The 17,190-nt window shown below is 36.7% G+C and overlaps 1 protein-coding gene across 1 annotated transcript in view; it reads left to right on the forward strand.

Annotated features, from left to right (window-relative positions):
* SHOC1 (shortage in chiasmata 1) overlaps nucleotides 1-17,190 on the forward strand; it is a 52,667-nt gene that overhangs the window by 2,362 nt on the left and 33,115 nt on the right. The window contains exons 3-12 of the mRNA XM_063293077.1: nucleotides 389-470; nucleotides 1,733-1,917; nucleotides 4,390-4,552; nucleotides 6,323-6,416; nucleotides 9,576-9,729; nucleotides 9,894-10,001; nucleotides 11,078-11,195; nucleotides 11,962-12,056; nucleotides 13,487-13,729; nucleotides 16,579-17,031. Coding sequence (XP_063149147.1) covers nucleotides 389-470; nucleotides 1,733-1,917; nucleotides 4,390-4,552; nucleotides 6,323-6,416; nucleotides 9,576-9,729; nucleotides 9,894-10,001; nucleotides 11,078-11,195; nucleotides 11,962-12,056; nucleotides 13,487-13,729; nucleotides 16,579-17,031 — 1,695 coding nt within the window. The remainder of the gene's footprint in view (nucleotides 1-388; nucleotides 471-1,732; nucleotides 1,918-4,389; nucleotides 4,553-6,322; nucleotides 6,417-9,575; nucleotides 9,730-9,893; nucleotides 10,002-11,077; nucleotides 11,196-11,961; nucleotides 12,057-13,486; nucleotides 13,730-16,578; nucleotides 17,032-17,190) is intronic.

The following is a 17,190-nucleotide window of genomic DNA, read 5'->3' on the forward strand; positions in this document are numbered from 1 at the left end:
GTTGTATTGTATTGACTACTGTACTTACTTATTGTCCTTCCTTCCTGTTTACTTGCAAGTGTGCCATAGTTGTTGTAAGAATGTGCAGATTTTTTAAAAAATAAATTAGACTTCACTTCCAGAATTTCAGAATATTACAATATCTTGATTTTTAGATTTGCTCCATATCATATGACTAGAAAAAGTTTACTTCTAGGATCAGTAGAATCTCTGTAAATACTGTAAACATTACACAAACTAGCTATACCAGCTATTTCTCTGCCTGGCAGATTCTGTAGACAATCCTCATTATAATGTTTATTTCATCTTTTAGGATTCGTCCCTGAAAGATTTAAAAAAAAATGGTTACCGTATATTTTTTCTAAACTGTTTTCTTTTTCGGTTCTAGCTTCAACTGATTCCACTGTGATGAATATTTCAGTGCCTGATATTTTGAAAAAGTGTCTGTTCACTGAAGATTTCTTAGAAAAGTGAGTCTACTTAATTTTAAGTTGGAAGTAATGCCCCATGTTGTATTCCAAAGTTAATTTACATAGAGATTTTCCAGATGAAGGTGCCAGCAACCTGATAATGGGACAGTGGTTACTTGAGGACAGGGAAATGCTGTTTCAAGGCCACAAATGCTAGTTCAGAAACAGCACAGTATTGCTGCCTTGTGTCTGAAGGGGGAATTCATGCTACCTTCTGGTATCTGGTTGTAGAGTATGCTGGCATGGTTTTAGAAGAAGAGTCCAATTGTAGAATTATTACCATGCCAAAATTAAGGATTTGGAATGCAACAAGACTTGTTGCCTTGGTAAATGGGAAGATTTTTAGTGTATTAACAATCTGTCTTCCCTTGTACAGCTTCTTAAACTACCTTCTGTGCTAGTCCTATAGCCCTGTTCAAAGCAAGCAAGTCAAAATCAAGATTTATGATATCTTAAAATAAAATAAAAAGTGGAGAAGACTGTCATAGCACTTAGGAACTTTAGCTATTTCTGTATAGATGAATGACAGACAAAACAAAATGACCTTATTCATTTAAAGACAATTACAAATTGTTAATAGTATTTGTAATACGGTGAAGATGTCTGCTTACCAATTGTCAAAAGCCTGCTGAGAACTGTGAAAATGGAATGATACTATGTCATCAGTTTTGCACTTACATTCTTTTCCCAATTGCTTGCACCATGGTTATAGGCTACAGCATTGGCTGAAGTGGGGGGAGAAGGTGACAAGTTTTCAATAAAGCACATTCTTTTTAGGTTTCAGAAACTAGAACTTTTGTATGGGCTCCTCTACCACACTATTATCGTTCCTCGACTGGGATAATCAAAATTCCCTGAAGTCCATTTACCTCTCATAAAAGGGAAAGAAATACTAAAAACCAAACAGCCTAATATTTTGCACCACTGCTATTTTGTACCTGCCAATAGAAGGGGGAAAGAGACAGATACCTTGCCAATTTGAGTTAAACTCTAGACCAGAAATAAATAGGTTGAGATGCTGAACTCAACCAATGTTGTGGGACAAAGAGTTTGGAGCTACTTTTGAACTGGTCCAAAGTCTTCATATGGAAATGCCCAGATTCTGTCTTTACTAGTATGGAATAGATGTCATTAATATGAAGGTGCTATGTAAGTAACTAACATTTTAGTCGCAGCATTTTACAAATCTGACAAAAGTAAGTAACCAATATAGATCATTAATATATTTCATGGACTAAAATATTTAACTTTTCACTATTCAGGAAACCCATTTCAAATACTGTCTTCCATACTCCTAGTGAAGTTGAAATTATTCCAAGTTCAAATCCTTGTTCACAATTCAGTATAGAGGAAGCTTATATGCTTATGAAACTTGACATGGGGGAACTGACTGATAGACATCATTTGCAGTTGGATTATGTTCCAGTTGCACTTAAAGAGCAAGAAGGTAAATGTGCGTTCCGTATTTCGTATGTCCAAGACTTCTAAATTACTGCAGTATGGCACACAAGTACACAATTGTACATGCCTGATTAATTGTCTACCTACATATAGCAGAATGGTTAAAAAGGGGTGAATCTGGTTTCCCAAAAAGAGGCATGTGTTTATATATTTTTTATTTTCTGTTTTGTTACACTCTAATAGCTGTAACAAACTTTTTTCTACCCCTGAATTAAAATTAGAGTCACATACTACTCTTGTCATTAGAGGACGCTATACTTTGTGACTATTGTGATTACTGTATTCTTAATTGGAAATTGGTAATGAGAGCATGCTGAGGCCTGTAATGCAATTAATTAAATTTAGACTCTAGACATAATAATCTTAAAGTGTGTTGGGCTGGGTGTTGGGACCAGCATTTTACTTACTTCAAAAGGTTACACAGTTAAACATAGCTGACCCATCCTGTTTTGACTATGTCTGCTCGCTGACTTGAAGATGCTAGTCTAATCATTCTCAAAAGACCCATCTACTGTATATGATGCAGCCTTCCTTTCACCCTCAGCCCATAGACAAGGCTAGATGACTCTTCTTTCCTGAACTGAAGCTGAAGTGGTATTTTCCATCTTCCCCAGACAGAAACCTTGCACAATGTGTGGTGCTTGATGGCAACTGAGCTGATGACACAGCAAAGGGCAGAGTCCCTCCTTTGAGGGGGAGATGGGCGGTAACAAAATTCGATAAATAAATAAATAAATAAATTTTCTGAGTTTCTATTAGTCAGTTTAGGATTGTGTGGACACACCCCCTTTCTTCCAGTCACTTGCAGTGGATAGCGGACCATAGGCAAGCTTCATGGTAAAAGGAGAAGTCATATTTATTCTCTTCTTCCATATTTTTCTTGCAGCATATCAACAGCCATGTCAGCAGGTGGCATGGGGGTTGAGAACATTCATTGAAGCTGCTTCAGCCAGCACTTCCCTTAAATGCATTGTTTTGGCAGCTGATGTGGGGTGGCAGTGCTGGCTAAAGCAACAGTCCTCTTGCTTCAGCCAGCACCCCCTGCCACATGCAGCGTACTGGAAGGTTCCCAGGAGGATCTGAGGAAAGAGTATGACTGAAGTAATAATCTCACCTCCCAGCTCCCCCGCGTAGCATATAGGATGGGGTGCGGGCAGTCATCTGATTTAGGGACATCCCATTAAAACAGGAGGGAACCTCTCTTTACTAGTTCTCCCCCATGCCTCATGGAGGTGGGGTTTCAGAGGCTGCAGGTGATATATGGGATGGGTAAAGGCTTCCCAGTACAGTAAGACAGGATCAGAAAGTCTCTACACACCTTGCAGATCAGGTTCTAACAGTTGGCTAAACCCACCACTGTTGCCATCAGTCAAAACTTGACTCTTCCCCCAGCCCCAGACCATATTTGGGAGAGTAGTGGGTGTTTTTCTTGCCAGGGAAATCCACCAATTGTTGCACTTTAGTTTTGTCTGTGCTAAACTGTTCAGATAGCATGAACATTGCTTAGGTTAACAAGGCAGAATAAAGGCCAGCACATTCCTGCTGGCATAATTTGTGCCACTTCACAGACTGGAGCAGTGTTTCACAACCTTGGGAACTTTAAGATGTGTGGACTTCAACTCCCAGAATTCTGGCTGTCCGTGGAATTCTGGGAGTTTAAGTCCACACATCTTAAAGTTCCCAAGGTTGAGAAACACTGGACTGGAGAACAGCGTGTTAAATCATCTGTCTAATGAGTTCATTGGTTTTAATCAGAGTATGACTTTTGCCTAAAGTCTTGGTGCAATAATACCACTTTCAGGTGTTCAGGAGTGAAAATACTGTAGCTTTGAATGATAATTTGATTTAAACAAATTAAAACTAAAAGAAAATAGCTACATGTGACTGACAAGAAAAAAAAAGGGAGAAGGAAGGTCTCATTCAAGAGGTTTCTACTAGACCAGAGATGTGCATGATCTTTTTTTTTTTCTTGGAGCAGCAGATCATCAGACCACACTGCAAATAACTTGTGAAGATTCGCTCCATAATCTGTTTGGCATACTGCACTGAGGGCTCCTGTCTGAGAAAAACAAATGCAATCCCCTTGAACTCACAGAATTAGTATCATAATTCTTTTAAACAAAATCATTGTGGGAAGATAAATATTTAATATCTGCCATGCCGTCTGCTCATGAATATTAATTAACTGTTCTTGAAAGTAAATACATTTTGGTTGTTATTTTGTATCTCTGCAAATGTAGTTATTTTTAGTTACAGGAATTTTTAAGTCATGGAATTTGTCCAAAAGATGTAAAAATAAAGCCTACATAAATATTTCACATGTACAAACATTCATATCTGAAAAAGAGAGGAGAAAGGACCCAGAAATCTTTAACTCATAGATTTATATGGTATTTTAAAATATGCATAATGATTGATAAAGGTGTCACATTGATATTTTTCATGTTATAATATTAAGGTTTATATATTGAAGAAGAACTTGTTTTCACTGATAATTTGACACAGTCTACTAAATGCCTACCTACTCTGCAAACGCTCTTGAGTCGACTAAATATTTTCCAAGTGCAAGATCCTCTTTTAAATTTTAAAGGTGACAGTTTCATAGAAGAGGACATCTTCAGGTATTGTGCTACTAAACGGGATGCAACGAGTGATATATATGATTGGTATCTTAATTTTTGATTTTATTTGTGCACATTTTAATTGTTACTTATGGCGAAGTAGGACATTACTTTGATAAATGTTCATGACTTTTTTAGTTATATTAGCTATACTGTAGTGTCTCTATACTGGTTATGCTAACATTTAACAATAAGCTAGAATTCTGGGGAATTATTGTAAACATGTTGCATGCTAGCATGATACTGTTTGTTGCCATTGCTTGTGCTCCTTCTATTCAGCGGCTCAACAATGTCAAAATGTTTATTTAGTGTGCTTATGTGTTACCTCTTGAAGAAGCCATTTTTAGTCAAAGCTTCATTATCCTGTCTTTTTTGGAAGCAAAAGCCCAGAATCCCAAGTTGGGGGAGGCAATTATGAACAGAACACTTCTGTCTGGCTTATCCACAGTTGCTAACAAGAAGAACCAAAGAGGAAAGACCAAGCTGCATGCACTAGCTCTCAGCTCATTAGTTAGGAGTTGCTTGTATTTCAGGCTCCAATTTAATGCCCACCCAACACCACTGGTAACAATGCTGGTTGGGGATGATGGGAAATGCTGTCTGACATATTTAAAAGTACGAAGCAGTGAAAAACTGCTATATACCATACACACTAATCAGTCCCGTTCATCCCTAAGAGGATTACTTTCAAGTCTGTGATTTGAGTGGAATTGCTAACTTCAATGGATGATTAGGTAGATTCACATTCAAAACTGTAACCAACTGCCAATGAGTTTCTAGTTTACCATGTGAAGGAGAATTACAGTATGCATGTAGAAAAGGGGAAATACTGTGTTGTTTAGAACTTCAGGAGATGAAATAGCTTCTGAGTTGTTCAGAAACAGAGAAGTGTTCATGGGATATAATTTAAAAGTTCATTAGCCTACTACTCTTCAAGTGTATGGAGTGTGGATTTATTTAATCAAATTCATGTTGCCTTAACAGTCAAACCATACTTCAACAATGAATTCCTATGCCACAGAGAACAATTTCCACAGAAATGCTTTAGAGATTATACTATTCAGTAAAGTATTGCCATTTTCATCTTTCACCTTTTTGTGTAACCTATGGAAAATGTTTTCTAAATTATTAGAATGAAATCATATTCAATAAAATCATATCAACATGCTAAATATTTATTAATTTTTCCACATGTCTTCACTTGTATATACTTGAGACTACAAATATTTGATACAAAGAGTATTCTTTAGATTAACTCAGATTGTTTTATCCTGTTACCGCTGAATCTAGAAGTAGCCTCAAAATACTTCTGATGTATACTGTGTTATTCAAATATTTATGTTGCCTAATAATGAATGTTAGGATTTTTAATTTAGCATACCTTACATTTTTGGAAGTAAATGTTTTTGGAAATTTGTTTTGTTCTTTCCTCATTCCCTGTGTTTTGCTTATTTCTTATGACATACTCTTATGAAATACACTTACGGTATTTCCCCTGAAAATAAATATTTAATGAATTACAAATTTGGGGCAATTTTCCCTTCCCCAAAACCAGCAGCCTTAAGCATAGTTATATGCTGTATATATTATTAATCATGATTGTCCAACCTGGAAGTAGTTAAAAAAACTCACTTCTCCAAATTAAAACAGATTTTAGTGTAACTTGCTTAATTTGTTTTAAAGTGGAAAATGTGCCCCTATATTACTATATTATCGCTGAACCAAAGAATGCCAAGTACAAAGTGTATGCTTGTGTTTTCGTTTTAAAAGGGAGTGCTTTACTTTTAAAAGGAGTGTGACACCTCAAGAAAAAGGGATGGAATTAAGTGAAGATTTCTGCAAAGTTTCTTTAAAGGATGAAGAGGTATAAAAATGATTCAGTAAATTGTGCATAGCATATCAAATCACTATGCAGTTCTATTATGAATTAAATTTTGCACAGAAATGTAAAAAAAAATAAATACTGTCAGACTCTTGATAACAGAAAACAGCGTTCTCATAAAGTGTTCTTTAATCAAATTTATTAAAAAAGAATTAGGTTACAGATATCTTAACAACTGAATACTTTTATTTTAGCACCCAAATTAGTTCAAAGCTTGTTAGGGTGTGACAATATTAGTTTCAGATTATTTATTTAAATAATTTATTTAATATTTACTTACTTATTTTAGAACATTTAATCTACTTAAACCCTATGATATATTATATATATATATTACATGATATATTAATATCTGAAAAAAATCATAAATCAACCCCATCATTAAAAAGCCTAGTTAAAAAATGTCCCTGCACCCCAGACACTTCAAGCTCCAAAAACAAGTGGGAAAAGACTGTTTTTAGCACTTTCCAAAATTTTAATAAAGTGGTGGCCATCTTGATCTCAGTGGGTAAATTGCTCCAGAGAGCCAGGCTGCCACTGAGAGACCTTGCTTCTTTTACCACAACCCCAATGTATGGGGGAGGGGAACCTGAAGCATCCCTTTCCAGGCTGCACAAATAGGACAGGTGGATTGTACTAGGAGGAGACAGTCTTGTAACAGGTAAGCTGACTCCAAATCATGTGGGGTTTTCAGTTTCAATACCAGCAACTTGAATTGAACGCATAAAGCTATGAGTATCCAATACAAGACCTACACTGTAGAACTCACCCTGCTGAAACATTTGATTAGTCTTTAAAGCAGCCTCAGGTAAAGCACATTGCAGTAGTCCATCTGGAGATAATGAGAGCATCAGTTACTGTTGGCCACCACTTTATTAAAATTTTGGAAGGTGCTAAAAAGTGCTAGAAACTGTCTTTTCCCACTTGCTTTTAGAGCTTGAAATGTCTGGGCTGCAGGGACATTTTTTAACTACGCTTTTTAATGATGGGGTTGATTTATGATTTTTTTCAGATATTAACATATCATGTAAGTCACATACGGTTTAAGTAGATTAAATGTTCTAAAATAAGTAAGTAAATATTGAGCTTCCCCAAAAAAGAATTGTAACTGGCAAACCAGCTGAAGCTGAGCAACAGCTCCTCTGGCCACAGACTCCACTCAGTGATCCGATAGGAGCACAGCCAAGGACAAAGTAACTCCTTCTAGACCCAATACAGGTGAAGGCTAGATCAATTGTCATTCTTTTTATGCCTATTAAAAGTTAAGGAAATTTCCTTTTTTTTTTTTATTGTCAGTTGACAACTTTAGAAAGCATGAGGATTTCTGTACTGAGGTAATGAATACTTGAGTGGAGCAATGTTTTGAACTCTATACTCTCTCTTCTCTACAGGTAGTCCTCACTTAACAACCATTCATTTAGTGACGGTTCAGAATTAAAACACTGTTGAAAACAACTACATATGACTGGTTTTCACACTTATGACCGTTGCAGCATCCCCATGGTCATGTGATCATGATTTGGGCACTTGGCAACTGGTTCGCATTTATGACAGCACAGCACCCCATGGTGACATGATCGCCATTTTCAACCTTCCCAGCCGGCTTCCAGCAAGCAAAATCAATGGGGAACAGCATGATTCACTTAACAATCACATGGTTCGTTTAGCACCGCAGTGAACAACTGCCACAAAAACGGTTGTTAAATCGGGTCAGATTCACTTAATGACTATTTCTCTCAGCAACCAATATTCTTGTCCCAATTGTGGTCATTAAGCAAGGACTACCTGTACTCTCCACTCTGGGGCTGATTTGGGGCATAGCTTCTGCTTCAAAGAGATAGTTAACTGTAATGTGAGCAGGTCAGTACAGTGCAGGAGCATGTGAGCCCTGGGTGAAAGGTTTTCTTTATTTATATATATAAATGTTATTAAAAGTTTTGCAAAGAACCTAAAAACTAACATAGAGTGAAAGAAGCAAAGAAAAAAAGAAAAAGTGCAGAAAGAAAGAATAAAAAGAGATAGAAAGAAGCTTCAACTTTCCTTTGCAGCAAATATAAGTACAATTACAAAATTATCTCTTACTCTGTGATTACCAAAAAAGCTCACTTTTTTCTATTATATAATTTTTTTCTAATCATCAAAACCACAAATCATAAGTGCATTTTTTCTGTTTCATGCAAAAAGTCTATAAGGGGTTTCCAGTCAGCCATAAATGTAGATAACTTTTTTTCTCTGATCAAAGAAATTAATTTAGTCATTTCTGCAGGTACCATCATCTTCAAATCTTTCCACTTGTGAGCACATAACAGTCTTGCTGCAGTTGGCATATATAAAAATAAAGTTCCATGAGTTTTTTCTAGTTGCCTGTCGACTAGACCCAAAAGAAAAGTCTCTGGTTTCAACTGTATTTTAACCTTTAGGATCTTCTGAATTAATGTATGTGTTTGTATCCAAGGGACGCGGTGGCGCTGCGGGTTAAACCGCTGAGCTGTCGATCGGAAGGTCGGCGGTTCGAAACCGCGCGGCGGGGTGAGCTCCCGTTGCTCGTCCCAGCTTCTGCACACCAAGCAGTTCGAAAACATGCAAATGTGAGTAGATTAATTGGTACCGCTTCGGCGGGAAGGTAACGGCGTTCCGTGAGTCATGCTGGCCACATGACCCGGAAGTGTCCTATGGACAACGCCGGCTCTTTGGCTTTGAAACGGAGATGAGCACCGCCCCCTAGAGTCGGACACGACTGGACTTTACGTCAAGGGAAACCTTTACCTTTACCCTTGTATCCAAAACTTTTTAGCTTTTTTACATATCCACCAAACATGATAAAGTGTCCCTTCATGTTCACATTTCCAGCATAGGTTTGAGGTACCTTAGCTTCCCAACTGACAGTAGAAGAGTGCAGGGATAGCCTATCAATATGTATGCCAACTTTGCCTGGAGATAAACTAGGCCCATCTGAGAAAACTGTGGTTCTTTGGCTAGGATGAGAAAAGCCTGGTCCTTTAAAGGAGAGTTTTCTTGTGTCTTCCACGGTGGGGTATTTCCATAAGCTACCCTGAGCTGTTAAGAAAACAGATAGCATACCAACACTTTGAATATACAAGTTATTTTGTGAAATACTATTCTAGCTGTCTTTCTTTCTAGATTCCTTTACTTCCAATTCAGTTTCAGTTCTATGAAGCAACAAACTCAAGGCTGGATATGGAGATTCTCACATGTTTAGCCCTAAAATCTTTATTACAAATAACTCCAGAAATTTTGGAAGATGAAAATGAATGTCTCAGAATAACTAATGAAAGTAAGAATACAAAGGATTACATTTTGGAAGCAATTCTTGTGTTTCGTGTTGCCATTATCGTTATATTGTTTCTATTCTTTTTGCTGCAAACAAGTAAACATTACGCATATTCTCTAGAAAAAGGACATTACAGTATTGGAGTTTTGTGTTAATATCTTTTTCAGAACTTAGCATGACAGTTACACCTGAGATAATAGAGAGTTCAAAACATTGCTCCACTCAAGAAGTTTGTTTTAGTCAGAACAAAGATCTACCAGAATTCAACAATCCAAGTAGGTACATCTGAACCAGGGTTACCAGATGTCCAGCAAAAGGAGGACATGTCCTACTTTTTGTCCTCATGTCCTCTGCCCAGCAGGCATAGCTTTAAATCAAATATTGTCTGGCTTCTTGAATGTCACTTCCTGAGCAGCTTGCTCCGCAACAGGGCACTTCCCCAATAACTGCTAATTGCAACTTAACAAGCTCCACTCTGTGACCTTAATTAGTAGTTTGGTGCCTTCTGTGGGCTTGCACTGCTGCCTGAAATTGACAATACCTTAATCAGTTACATGCTGAAGGCTTTTGCCTCTTAACCAGCTCTAACACATTCCTGCAGTTGAAAAACCAGTCTTTCTGATGATGGAAAAAGTAATTTCATATACATGTAGGCCTAACATGTTTAGCCCTAAAATCTTTATTACAAATAACTCCAGAATTTTTGGAAGATGAAAATGTCTCAGAATAACTAATGAAAGTAAGAATACAAAGGATTATATTTTGGAAACAATTCTTGTGTTTCATGTTGCCATTATCATTATATTGTTTCTATTCTTTTTGCTGCAAACAAGTAAACATTACGCATATTGTACTTTTTTGAAGTTTTTTGGGGGGGCAGGTTTTCAGTGCAATTTTTGTCACGAATGCCAAGAAAGTTAAACAGTTAGTGTGTCTTCCTTCTCCCCCCACTTGGCCTCCTTTCCAGTTGTCTCTGTCCTTCTTTGCCTGTTTAGATATCTGGTAACCCTAATCTGAATTAGAATTCAGATACTTTAGATGGTGTTAAACTTCAGAAAGATCTGTTGATTTTATTTGATTAACAAGTGCTGAATGTCTATAGAGTTTTGGTCAAAAAAGTTAGTGCCTTACAAGTTTATCTGATTAAATACAGTGTCATGCTTTACTTTGGGGAAAATAGTTTATTAGAATGGAAAGGAGATGGGGAAGATTTTAAGATGGCTTTATTACTGTCATTTAAGCCTTGTGAAAATGCAAATTACTTTCAGCTGTAATTCAGGTTATTGTATTCTTAACATAGAAAAATATTGAAATTCTTGTACTTTTACATCTTTTTTTCTGAAATTGCCAGTAAGTTATGTTGGAGAACTGGAGGTGCCATTAACTCCTCCATGTAGGAAAGAAAATATGCACTTGAATTCATTGAAAGTCTATTTAAAATCAGAACCACTTTCTCCCATTAACAAAAGGTAAGGGCATTTTTGTTTTTACTATGTTCTTTGTGCTCGTTGAGAGCGAAAACAGGACCTTCCAATGCTCCTTCCCCCATTCGGTTCTTGTTTCAGTCCTCCTTAAAGAAAGGCGATTTAACTGTAATTTTACATATGTGTGTGTATATTTATATAAAATGTGCTTCTGCACTTACATTTTTATGCTGATCTTTTTAAATATTAGTTAGATGCTAGATTATTTTTCAATTATATTGGATTTATTTATTTGTTAAGATTATGGGCCACATTTTGTTCAGAAACCCAAGGCAATATACATGGTGCTCCCTCCTTCTATTTTTCCCCATATCCACAACACTGTGATGCAAGTTGGGCTAAGAGAGAGTGACCAGCCCAAAGTCACTCAGCAAGCTTCTGTAGCTGAGGGTGGAGCAGAACCTGAGTCTTCAGTCCAACACCTTAACCACTATACCACACCAGCTCTTTATAATGATTATAAGGTTTTTTAAATAATAATAATATATTTAGGAAAGTAAACATGTTCTGAAAAATAACATAAATTTCCTATAAAAAGTCACCTGAAATGTTTCTGTTTGAATTGACTAGTGAATAGTTATTCCCTTTTTACATTTGCTGAAAATGAAAAATTAGTGTAGAAAAGAGACAACAGTATTTATATTAGCTTCTATCTATCTATCCATCCATCCATCCATCCATCCATCCATCCATCTATCTGAAAACAGGATACAGAATCTAATATTTTTTCCCATCTTCTCTTTCCTCTTAGTGATTTCATTACAGAATCTACTTTAGACTCTTTGGAAGGGCTGATATGGCAGTCAGAGAAATACCAGCATCCTATGTCTTCACTTTTCCTAACAGGTGATAAGTACAAATTCTGAATTTAGATTTAGTAAAGGTTCACATACTTTTCCTACACACAAATATGTAGCTTTGGATTATTTTCCTCAATAAATAAATGAACAAGTATAATGCTTTTGATTCATTTGTTTAACTGGTTTCCTTTTATATAGTCTTAGCACTTGTGTGGAGAACTGATCATGGTTTAGGTCATATTTATGCAGAAATATTGAAGATTCAAAAGGGTACACAAACTTTTAAGTACCATAGTATGTTACTCCATATCCTGAATTGATAGAATAAATCCATGAACAGCCATAAGCATTTGCTTGCATGGAGAATGTTATCTAGTTCAGTCCTTGACATCTTTCAGGTAGGTCTGAAAAAAATCCTTGAAATTTTGGAGAGAAACTGCTAATATTGTCAGTGTTGACAATACTGACCTACTGTAGATTGACCAATATGAATATGACACAAATTTCTATTTTCCTAATTAAGCATCTTAGATAATAGTTTAGGTAAGTATAACAAACTGAAAATCTTTCTCTTGCCTGCTAAAGATGTCTTTTTTCTTTCTGTTAAAGTGTATTTTTAATGAGGAAGTTGTTTATGTATTCAGTGTAGTCAGTAGAGCTGCACATACAGTAACTTTGAAAATTATTTGGAAGACCTGCTTCAGAATATGCAGGAGTATGAGATCAGCATATCTTTAAAGCATCCACATCTTCTTTCAGGCTTCTTCCTGATTTTGAAACAGACAAACCTCATTTAAGGAGTCACTAACCATGACTCCTGTAATGGGTCAATTAATTAAAGCAGCCATATCTGTTTTCAAGATTGCGAGGAAGCCCAAAAACAGATGTGGATGCTTTAAAGCAATGTTGTTCTTATGCTCCTGCACATTCCAAAGGATCTCTTCCAAATAATTTTCGAAGTATGTTCAGTTGCCTTACTGATATTTAAGTAACGCTTGTGTTATGAGTACGGATGGTGAGCAGGAGGGGGCCCCTATCCAGGGGGGAGAATGCATGCGTAGTTTAGAGGCTTTGAGCTGTCATTCAAAGAAACCCAGAACAGACCCACCTTGAGTTTGTGGGTTTATCTGTCTGGGTTTTCCCACGCTCCTTCAGTTTGGTAGGATTTTCTGTCTACTATAGCAGTTTAATAAGAGACATTCTCCTCATCTCAGCGTGGTCTTTGCTTAAGCCAGGACAACTTGCTTCCTTAAGATTGTGGACTGACGCTTGCATGTGTAAATACACCCATTGATCTCATTGGAATTTAGCATGTTTGTGATTGCTCAGAAGGGAAGGTTTGTATTCAGGAACTTCAGTCCCACAAGGGTAACTAGCATGATATATTTGACAACTAGATATGTACAGATAGTGATGTACAATAACTTACTGGGATGTAGGGATGGAACTAAACTGTATTGCATCATTTTTTTACAGAACCTCAGAACGTTATTGCTGTATGCCGACAGTTTTCAGTCACAGAATTGAAGACAAAGTTGTCTATACATGAAAATACCATGGTTACCAGTCCCTTGGAAGAAGATGAATGGATTAATTTAAGAGAAAACTTGACTGTGTCATGTGTCTTAGAAGCACTGAGCATAGATGTAAATGATGAGGAGAGACTTGATAATATGAATATTGAAGATTTTTCAAAAATTACTAACTTCCAGTTAGATCGTAAGTATTTTAAATTTTCAGTTTTTTAAAATGAAAACACGATATTTCATTTCCACCTGAATTTGTCTGGAAGATACTAGAAGATATGGGATGACCATGCTAGCTCCCAGCATTCTACTAGTGCTGTGGCACTGTGGGAGAGGTAGTGTGGAATACGAGTACATCACTAATGACATCATAAATAATGATAGAAAATGTTGCCACTGGAAACATGCCGGCTGGGTGACCCTGGGCCAGTCCCTTTCTCTCAGCCCAAGAGCCAATAAGGCGTGGTATGAGAGTTCTAGTCCCGCCTTAGACATGAAAGCTGGCTGGGTGACTCTGGGCCAGTCCCTCTCTCTCAGCCCAACTCACCTCACAGGGTGGTTGTTGTGGGGAAAACAGGAGGAGGAAGGAGTATTAGTTACGTCTGCCACCTTGAGCTATTTATAAAAATAATAAAGGCGGGATAGAAAATAGATAGATAGATAGATAGATAGATAGATAGATAGATAGATAGATAGATAAAATCAGGGTATCGGGATCTTGCATATTTTTTAACTACTATTCAGTTCTTTTATTTGAAAATGCCTTATCCTTTTCATTCTAATTCTTTTGTTTCCTGTGATAACTTGAAATTGAACTGGGTAGATACCTGTACTCAACTGGAGAAATTCATGCCTACTTACTATCAAACTGTCAAACATATTTACCATGTGTGCTTGGAACATGTTTTTCTATTCTCATCTACAGTATAGCATACTTTTGCATATGCAGACAGTACTATTTTCTGTTTTTCTTAATAATATTTTATTAGAATTTTTCAATACAATAAAAGTATAAAAATTAAAGAAAAAATAAGAAAAACAGAGGATAGAAAAGTGAAAAAAAGAAAACATACAGTTATGACTTCAGTCCTTTTTCTATCAAGTAATTGCCATTTTAATTTTTCCCCTTCCTCTTTAACCCTTTTTCATCAATTCAGTATTTAAGTCTTTCAACAAAAAGTCCATATAAGGCTTCCAGTCTTTTAAATAAGTCTTTATTGTTTTTTCCCTGACCATAGACAGTACCATTTTCTGGAACACAAATGATTAGGGTGCTAGAGGGATTGTTACTTTTTTTTTCATTTTATTTTTGCATATGTATTAAATCAACTATTCAGCTTATAAATCACAACATAATCAAAGGTCTCAGGGTAACATATAGGTTGCAGCCCAGGTTTTGTTCTGTCTGTTTACTCTTTGATCCAGTGGAGGCTTTGATCAGTAGAATATACCTAATACTCCTGCCTCCTATTTTCCCCACAACAACAATCCTGTGAGGTAGGTTGGGCTGAGAGAGAGTGACTGGCCCAAAGACATCCAGCCAGCTTTCATGCCTAAGGGAGGCCTAGAACTCACGGTCTCCTAGTTTCTAGGCCAGCACCTTAGCCACTGCACCAAACTGGCTTTATTTGTTTTGTTTATCTGATTTCTACACCACTTCAAGGAGACTCGAAATTCTGGGGTTGCTTTAGAACAGCGTGGAAGATAATACTGAGGTATGTTGTGGGAGTGGGGAGGAATTCCCTTCATCCTCATTTTGCTAACAAAAGCTTTTGCTGAATAAAAGGAATATTCTGTTAGCAGAGTGACATTAATGGGATGCGATCCAATATAACACAGTTTTGATGGTTCGGGAAAGTGGAATGAACTTCCTAATTCCTAATCCCCCATAGTTACAATATTCGTAGACATAAAACGGGATATTGTACACAAGCCTTCTCCAACATAATACCATACAAATTTGTTGGGCTACTGGGAATGAATATAGCCCAATGCATCTGGTGGGCACCAGGCTGGTGAAAGCTACTGTAATAACATATATAATGTATGTTTATTCTGTCCTTTGATAAGCCATATTACAGAAAGCTTGGGTTGTCACTGAATTATTTTAAATTGTTAGCCTTCTGAAAGTCTTAAAAATGTGGTTCAATCAACTAGCTTGGGGATCTCATGATAGAATGGAGCCTGCTCGATGGCTGTATGACCATTAACGCAATACACTCTTTGTATGTTTTGCTGCCATTCTGCCTTTTTACTCGTTTTTATCTTGTTTTTATTTTTTATTTAAATTGGTTTTTAATGGTTTTTATATATTTTGATTGTTTTATTATGTATGCCTCCCAGAGTCACTATGTGAGATGGTGTCCTAACTGCCAGGAAACACGCTGAGACAAGGAACTGGCCTCTAATGTTTTATTGCTTGTACATAACAGGAATCCTAACAAACTGAAGAAGCGTGGGAAAAACCCAGCCATATAAACCCCAAAGGTTAAGGCGGTCCCGATCTGTGTCTCTTTGAATGGCTGACCAATTCCTCAGTGCTACGCATGCGCTTGACAGTCTGGATGGGAGCCCCCTGCTCGCCATCCTTACTCATGACAGATGGACAGCTATACAAATATGATTAAATAAATAAATAAATAAATGTTTTCTTAATTACACCAATTGCTTTACAGGTAGTCCTTGTTTAGCAACTGCCTTGTTTAGCGACCTTTTGCCATTACAATGGTGATGAAAAAGTAACTTTACAACCAATCCTTGCATTTACAATCTTTGCAGGTCTGTAAAGCAAAGGAAAGCTGAAGTAAGACCATAAGCACTGTTGCAGTTTCATTAGTGACAGCTTTGCTTAACGACTGAGTTGCTGGTCCCAACTATAGTAGCTAAACAAGGACTACCTATATATCCTAATTTCAGTGGATATGAATGATTGTTTGGGTTGATTGTGATATTCCGTAATAATTCAGAATATGTTTTTGACTGTGTTCAGCTGAAAAATACATAGTTAGATAGAAAATGGGAGAATATTTGTTTTCTTTTCAGAATGGCTTGATGAGAAGAGTTCCTTTTGTGACAGCAACATGAAGATCTTTAGTATCCCTGATTGTACTGGGACAAAGGATTCTTGTTCTCCTAAAAAAAAGGAGACTTTTTCTTCACTACCACTGGGACCTACATCACTACAGTATAGTACTTCTATAATAGACCACAATGTACCTGCTGAAAATCCAGTCAAGGAAACCAAATTACAAAATGAAATCGAACAACCAATGAATATTGGAAACCATGAAGAAGAAAAATATGATCAACTAGTCAGTTGCAAGAAAGTGTCTACCTCAGCAAATAGTACATTAACAAACAAAAAGTCAGGTCTACCGGAACAGCCTAGAAAATGTAAAGATGACTTCGACCTTTTGAGTAATTTTATCATGCTGAGATCTAAACAGGTGATCACCCAAAGTGAGGAAACAAATAATGTGGATATTCAAGAAGAAGGTAGTTTAATTACTCTTCTTTAGGTTTTAAATCTTCTGTGTAGACTGTGAAAATATATTTAGATTCACAGGGAAAGAAGAGAATTATGCAGCCTCCATACAGTGTTTTACTTTAGGTCTTCTCTTATAAAATGCTGTGGCAGTAAAAACTGTGCTTTCT

Source organism: Candoia aspera, chromosome 2 (assembly GCF_035149785.1).
Source record: "Candoia aspera isolate rCanAsp1 chromosome 2, rCanAsp1.hap2, whole genome shotgun sequence".
NCBI lineage: Eukaryota > Metazoa > Chordata > Lepidosauria > Squamata > Boidae > Candoia > Candoia aspera.